Source organism: Cebus imitator, unplaced genomic scaffold (genome assembly GCF_001604975.1).
Source record: "Cebus imitator isolate Cc_AM_T3 unplaced genomic scaffold, Cebus_imitator-1.0 Scaffold704, whole genome shotgun sequence".
Lineage (NCBI taxonomy): Eukaryota > Metazoa > Chordata > Mammalia > Primates > Cebidae > Cebus > Cebus imitator.
In genome coordinates, this window is record NW_016108019.1 from 10,796 (window position 1) to 19,043 (window position 8,248).

General features: G+C 45.3%; 1 protein-coding gene across 1 annotated transcript in view; it reads right to left on the reverse strand.

The window, feature by feature from the left end:
- The window catches only part of LOC108296325 (beta-microseminoprotein E1), a 14,223-nt gene extending 10,442 nt beyond the window's left edge, over positions 1-3,781 (reverse strand). Inside the window, exon 1 of the mRNA XM_017518796.2 lies at positions 3,682-3,781. Within this exon, the coding sequence (XP_017374285.1) occupies positions 3,682-3,717 (36 nt within the window). The 5' untranslated portion in view covers positions 3,718-3,781. The remainder of the gene's footprint in view (positions 1-3,681) is intronic.
- Between the last annotated feature and the right edge of the window lie 4,467 nt (positions 3,782-8,248).

Sequence of the window (8,248 nt, forward strand, 5' to 3'; positions counted from 1 at the left end):
AGAGAGAAACAGAGGTATCAATGTGAGGTGATATGCACAAGAATGACATACTTTGAACAACTGTTATGGAGAACAATATGCTACTATATATCCACATTCCTAAAACCATTTACAGCATTTGATTTCACCTTTTCATCTCCAAGATGTGATCCTAAAAATGGCACAGAGATGGACTCCTCCACAAGGATGCTCACTGCAGTGGAAAAAGTGGAAAGAAACCACATGCACAAGAACAGAGCTGGTGGAGAACAGTGACTCAGAAAAACACCTGGTGAGCCAGCAAGGTAGAAGGTGAAGTCACCTGAGCAAATGATGACGTGTCATTACATGAAGTGAAGCAGGCTATGAAATGCGTGATTCCCATGACGCGGAGAGAGACGCTCAGAACACACTGAAGGTTTTTACCAAATAACAAGTCATCTTTGAATAGTAGGATTATGACCATTTTCTTCTTTGGATTTTCCTCTTATTTTCTAAATTTTCTACAATAAAATGTATGGAGTTTATAGCCAGAAAGAAAGAAAGAAAGAAATTCTTCAAAAACAACTCAAAACCTCAATATATTCAGCTCAAGCCAGGACTCGGAGTGGCTCTTATGCTGTTTCATTCTTCTTTTGCATAACCTTCAGTTCAAAATCATTGTGAAAACCTAAACCTCTTTCCCCAAAAAAAGCGACCTTGTTGACAATATTTTTACTCCCTTCTTGCAGAAAGAGGGCTCCAGGGCCACTGAGGATCACTAGAATCTTGGAGTTCTTGTTCACTGAGTCACAAAGCAGGAGAGTCAACAGGGACAAGCAGGGCTGCAGCCCAGGACAAGTGACATGTGCAAAATCCCCAAATCTCCTGCAGCTAGAGAGCAAAGTCACGAGATTTAACAACTGCGGATGGAGTCCAAACATGGTGACAGCAGAGAGAAAATTAATTCATTAAGAGATTTCCCACTTGACAGTATCTCAGAAATAGGCTGACACTGATTGTCTTTTTCTCTCTCTGAAGCTTAGTTTTCCTCCCCTGTAAAAAGAGGGATTCTCTCACTTGGGTAAGCATTAGAGTTACCCAGGTAGCTAATAGAAAACACACAATCTCAGGCTCATTGAAGAAAGAAACAGCCAGTGCCTCTGTATCTTTACCTACGTGAGAGCCCAGGAACAATGCTCAACCCAGTGCTGCTTTAATGTGCATATAAATTCCTGGGAGATTTTTTTTTCTTTTGAGGCGAAGTCTTGTTCTATCACCCACACTAGAGTGCAGCGGCGCAATCTCGGCTCACTGCAACATCTGCCTCCCGGGTTCAAGCGATTCTCCTGCCTCAGCCTCCCAAATAGCTGGGATTACAGGTGTGCACCACAAGGCCTGCCTAATTTTTGTATTTTTAGTAGAGATGGAGTTTCATTATGTTGGCCAGGCTGGTCTCAAATTCCTGACCTCAAGTGATCTGCCCACCTCGGCCTCCCAAAGTGCTGGAGTTATGGGCATGAGCCACCACGCCCGACCAGAGAGCTTATTCAATAACATGCAGATTCTGCTTCAGTAGGTCTACAGACTTACATGGAAGCTCCCAGGTGATGCCCACGCTGCTGGTCGGAGTCCCACCCCTGAGTAGAGAGACTCTAAAGCTCCTTTTCATTCTTGTCTTCTATTCTGCCACCAGCCTTTCCTCCGTTCGTGTCTTCCTTTCCTGCATTTAGTAATCATGAGCCCCTGATGTGTGCAGACACAGGAGAGTACACCACCATGCCAGCATGGGCTAGGGTTTTCTAGATGGTGCAGCTACATGGTCAGCCTTGAGGTGAGGCAGACTGACAGTGCCCTTAGAAGTTGTGTCTCTTTAGGTAAATTACTGCTCCTGAAAGGGTCTTAACCCATGATGAAGAGTTGGGTGTCTGGCCAAGCATAATGGCTCATGCCTGTAATCCGAGGACTTTGGGAGGCCAAGGTGGTTAGAGACCAGCCTAGGCAACATGGCAAGAACTCATCCCTACTAAAAAAAAAAAAAAAAAAAAAAAAAGTTTCAGGATCATAAGCAGGCAGGGGTATTGCCAGTTGTGCAGCTTGCTAAGTTCCTGTGAAGCTGCATGGAGGACGGGCGGGAGGAGCCAGTCCAGTGGAGATGGGGAGAACCCCCTCATCTCCCCAGTTCTGCCTCAGGACAGTTTCTGAGAGCACGTTTGTCTTGCAGCGTGACCCAGAGGAGGCCCAGGGTCCGCTCTTAGGACCCTCTCCCTGGTTCCTCACACTTGGCTGGCTGCTTCTTGCCTCATCTCCCTTGCAGCCCTGAGAGCAGCCCAGCTCTTTCCCTGGTGTTAGTAAAGAACGTTTTCAGAAAGATCAAGTTTAAGACACAAGAAAAGCCTGCATGGGTTTTTATAAATTTTGAAGCAAAAGTCTTTCTTAGCCAGGCACAGTGGTTCACACCTGTAATCCCAGCACTTTGGGAGACTGAGCTGGGCAGATTGCTTAAGCCCGGGAGTTCAAGACCAGCCTGGGCAGCATAGTAAAATCCTGTCTCTACAAAAAATACAAAAATTAGCCAGGCATGGTTGCTGGCCTGTGGTCCCAGCTACTCAGGAAGCTGAGGTGGGAGGATCACCTGAGCGCAGGAAGGTTGAGCCTTCAGTGAATCCTGACCGCACCACTGCACTCCAGCCTGGGTGACAGAGTGAGACCCTGTCTTCAAAAACAAACAAACAAATAAAGCCCCCAAAACCAAAGATTCTTCCTTAACACAAGATACAGTGAAAAGGGCCTAGGGAAACTATTCTCAAACTTGAGTGAGCATTAAAATCTCCTGGGTAGCTTTTAAAATTGATGTCCTGTTCCCACTGCAGCCCAATTATCAGAGTGTTGGGGTGGGAGCCAGGTGTCAGTGCTCTTCAGAATTCCCCAGGGGGCTCCACTGCACAGACAAGTTTGGGAGCCCCTGGCAGGGAGAGAGGGATGCCTGGGTTCCTGTCTCAGCTCATTCACAGGCTTGCGGTGAGACCCCAGTGGCAGTTCCTTCCCCTCCATAGGCTCAGTCCCCTCATCTCAAAAATGATGCAGTCATGTAGCTCTGAAATTATTTTTTATTATATTATTATTTTTCTTGAGACAGAGTCTTGCTCTGTCATCAGGCTGGAGTGCAGTGGTGTGATGCCAGCTCACTGCAACTTCCATTTTCTGGATTCAGGCAATTCTCCTGCCTCAGCCTCCCGAGTAGCTGGGACTACAGGGATGTACCACCACACCCGGCTACTTTTTTGTATTTTTAGTAGAGGCAGGGTTTCACCATGTTGGCCAGGATGGTCTTGATCTCTTGACCTTGTGATCCTCACCCCTCGGCCTTCCAAAGTGCTGGGATTACAGGCGTGAGCCACTACGCCCAGCCTGAAATTATTTTTAATTTCACAAATTACTCACATAGAACCAAAGAATTAGAGACACCTATGAAATCTAATTACAGGAAGGAAAAACAACTTAGATCTTAGAGAACAGAACTAGTGCTAAATTCATTAAAAATTTCCCAAGTTCCCAGACTTTCATGCTCTGCACATTGAATTACAGGTAATAAAATATTCAAACTAGGCCACATTTACCTTTCAATGCTGTGCAGTAGAACCACACATCACAGCATATTAAATAAGGAATACATATTCTTTTTTGCTTTTCTGGCCTTTATATATAAAACCAGTTACCTACCATTGTGACGAGCAGGACTCCTATAGGCAGGTGCATCCAGGAAAAGTTGCATCCAACTTATATACTGAAAAGGGCAACCACTCATTTGACATCACTGGGAATGATAACAAGGTGGGAACACATTGTGTGTTTACAGAGGGTTGACTATTAACAGAAAAGTATGGTTTCAAATGATTTATGAGTTACTAATCAGTCAGATCTTCACCTTAGTTATGTGTTTACCTTGTCCCCCAACCTGAGCTGCATTTTCTCCTGACCTAAAAAAGCAAAGGGTCTCTTTGCTGACCCTTTGCTCTGTGCTGGTGGATTGCTAGCATGTGATGTATGACATGTCCTTATTTAATTTCACACACAAAGAAACAGAGCTTCAGGGATGCCAGTCACAACAGCCAGGAGGTGAAGGTGGTCTTTCTGAAGGCATAAGAACAGCCCACCAGGCACACCAGGCCCACCAGGCCTGCGTCTGTGGCCCAGTTGACACTGCCCTTAGGGTCTGGCATGAGAACAGAAAGGGGTCAAGCCATCCTGCAGGGCACAGAAGAGCAAGACCTACATACAGCTCAGGCTTCCCCGACAAGCTCAATCACTGGACCTTTGTAGAGCCCTCCTAGAATCCGTAGTCTACTCCCTGCTGCATCAAGCAGGACTTCCTTCTCTTCATTCCACCGCGGTCTCCTCCCAAACAGCCGCACCTGCCCTCGTCATGGCCAGGAGGGCCTTGGGGAACAGCAACAAGCAGAACCTCCGAGGGTGCCGGAGGGACTCACTACTTTATCCGTTTGCTCTGGCCACCACAACAGAACACCGCAACTGGTGGCTTTGACTAAAGAAACATAATTGCTCACAGTTCTGGAGACTAGAAATGTGAGGTCAGGCCATTGGGGCAGCTCGTTTTCCTCTGAGGCCTCTCTCCTTGGTTTGCAGAAGGCCAGGCTCTTGCTGCCTCTTACATGGCACGCATCCCTGGTGTCTCTGTGTGTCTGAATTCCCTCTTCTTATAAGGACACTAGCTGTATTGGGTTAGCGTCCATTCCAACGATCTCATTTTACTTAAGTCCCCTATTTAAAGGCCCTGTCTCCATTACAGTCACATTCTGGGATATTGGGCTTAAACCTATGAATTTTGGGGGGATGCAGTTGAGCTCATAACAAAATTTTGTCCCAAAAAGTCCCCCCACTCCCCACCACAGCTTGCTACAGTTCCAGAAATTTAACCCTGACTTCCCTCTGCCCACAGATGAGAGTTCACGCTCCTCACCAGGGGTCCTTGAAGCTCTGAGCTGGCCACAGTGACCCTTTCCAGCACCCTCCTCTACCCTCCCTAAAATCAGCCCCACCACCCATAACACAGCTTGGGGTCACTCTCCTGCTCCTTGAAGAGCTGTGGTGCTGTCTGGCTGCCTCCCCACTCACCAAGGGGGCCACACACTTCTGCCTTCACTTGCATGAGATTGAAGTGTGCATCGACTCTAAGTTCCCGGAAATCGGGGCACATTCGTCATGCACTGTAGCCCCTTGGTTTCTTTAAAACTGCAAGTTTGAAGAACTTCCCTCAGTGTGAAGTGGAAAGTTCTTACTTTGGGAGTGGCTAGGACTTGCTGCCCTCACCTCCTTGCCTGCAGGGCACAGGCACGAACCTCAGCTCCGCAAACACTCTCATCCCAGCAAGGCCTCTTCAGAGACGGGTCAAGGACACTGGAATCCCGCAGAATCTCCCTGGGAATGACGGTGTGGAGGGTTCTGGCTCTCAGGGCAAGGGTTTCTGAGTCCCCTGTGCAGTGTCAGCGCATGGGGGCCGTGACCGTGACTGGTAGCAGGGTGGTCATGCCGGAGCCGTGCAGCAGTGTGGTTTCAGTGCTCTACCTGACCTTGTGCCAACAAAGCCGGTGCCTCTGGCCTTTAGTAGAGGCTTGAATTCTCTAATCAATCTCTTTCCAGCTCAAACCATCTAGATTAAGTTCTATTGTTTGCAATAAGAACTCTGTGACCAAGATGGTGACTGTGACCTATTCCTGTCGGTGTCCCTCCCTGTGACTGGCAGGGTGCCTGGCACAAAACAGCTGTCCAGAACAGGATTTCACTGGGTTATCTCAGCTATTCTCAAGTAAAAAATATCCTGGCATGACCAACCCATACCATTGCTGAAATCTCCTGTTCCCAGGGCTTGAGAAAGGGATGCTGAGGACAGGTGTGGCCAGCAGCCCACAGGGAAGAAGGCAAAACTGAAATGAACAGCGCTTCCTGGGTGTGACAGCCAGAGCTGACCGAACCCGCCTCATCGGTTTTCAGTCTTGATCCTCCCTCAACTCCCATCCTTACAGATGGAACCAGCTTGTTTTTCTTTAATTATTTCTTTTTCTTTTCATTTATTTTAATTTTTTCGAAAGACCAAGTCCTGCTCTGCTGCCCAGGCTGGGGTGCAGTGGCACCATCATAGCTCACTGTAACCTCCAATTCCTAGACTCAAGCAATCCTCCCACCTAAGCCTCCCAAGTAGGTGGGTCTACAGGTGCCCACCACCACACCCCGCTAATTTTTACATTTTTTATAGAGACAGGGTCTTGCTATGTTGCCCAGGCTGGTCTTTGAACCCCTGGACTCAAGTGATCCTCCTGCCTCCACCTCCCAAAGTGTTGGGATTACAGGTATAAGCCACCATGCCCAGACCGATTATTATTTTAATGGCTACATTTTATTCCATGGAATGATTTGGGGCATCACTGATTTGGTCAGATTCCTCTGGTTGAACACGCACATTGTATCTCATCTTGTTTTCCTGTCACTTGGAACACTGTTGAAATCCAGGTCCATCCGATAAAAATTTCCCACATTTATGCTAATTTCTTTAAGATAAGTTGATAGAGGTAGAATTTTGGGGTAATAGAACATTATAATTTTCTCAAATTATTATCTGCTATTCTGATAAATGGGAAATGTTTTGCGTTAATTTATTTTTCTTTGCTAATTGGCAAGATTAGAGAATTTTTTGTATATGTACTAAGCAATTGTTTTTCTTCTTTTGTGAGTACCCTGTTCATTCATGTCCTTTAACTATTTTTCTGTTTGGGGTGTTTATATTTTTCTTCTGGGTTAGTTAAGGCTCCTAATATATTAAAGATATTAACATTCAAGTGTCACACATGTTAAAATATTTCCCTGATTTATTTTGTGAGCAGCACACCCATTCTGGAGTCAGAACTAAGGAATGAGAAATTTTCCCCATCTCCATTTTTACCTCTCAAATATGTTTTCACATAGAGAGATTTTAAACTTCAATTTAGATGATCAAGTGTTTATTATATGGTTTTTGCTTTTGTTTACATGTGGTTCATAGCTAGAAACTTCTTGAGGTTTTTTTTAAGGTTCGTTAGATTTGAAAATATTTTGCTCTTAAACAAGTAATGCAACCAGGTACAGGGGCTCACTCTTGTAATCTCAGCACTTTGCAAAGTCCAGGCAAGTGGATCACTTGAGATCAGGAGTTTGAGACCAGCCTGGCCAACATAGTGAAACCCTGTTGCTACCACAAATGCAAAAATTAGCCAGGCGTGATGGTGTATGCCTGTAATCCCAGCTATTCCGGAGACTCAAGCAGGAAAATTGCTTGAACCCGGGAGGCAGAGGTTGCAGTGAGCCGAGGTCATGGCACCACACTCCAGCCTGAGCTCAGAGCAAGACTCTGTCTCAAAAAAAAAGAAAAAAAAAAGTAATGTATGTACATGAGAAAATATTTTAAAAAGCAAAAGCCTGTTCAACAGACAAATAGATAAAGAAATGTGGTACATGTACATGATGGAATACTATTCAGCCATTAAAAAAAATGAAATCATACTGTTTACAGTAACATGGATGGAAATAGAGGACATTATGTAAAGTGAAATAAACTGGCACAGAAAGACAAACACCACATGGTCTCACTTTCTTGTGGGACCTAAAAATCAAAACAATAGAGCTCATGGATACAGAGAGTAGAAGGATGGTGACCATAGGCTGAGTAGGGGGCAGGTAGGGGAAAATGCGGATGGTTAATGAGTAAAAAATAACAGCATAAGCAGCCAGGCATGGTGGCTCATGCCTGTAATCCAAGCACTTTGAAGGCCAAGGCAGGCAGATCACCTAATGTCAGGAGTTCAAGACCAGCCTGACCAACACGGTGAAACCCCATCTTTAAAAAAATAAAAATAAAAAGAAATAACAGAATGAACAAGGCCTAGTATTTGATGGCACAACAGGGTGACTATAGTCAATAATAATGGTACATTTTAAAATAGGTAAATGGTGTAATTGGATCGTTTCTAACACAAAGAATACATGCTTGAGAGGATGGATGCCACATTCTTCTGAATGGCTATTATGCATTGCATGCCGGTGTCAAAATATCCTGTGTACCCCATAAATATATACACCTACTATGTGCTGACAAAATTTAAAAATTAAAAAAAAGCAAAAGCCTCTCTTCTACCTGTCTGAAGCTCAGTTCCTCTCTCTGGAGCTCATGGCAGTTGCTGATTCCTTGAACACTTATCATCTCCCTAGCGATGGGCTCTACATACACATGTGTGTGCAT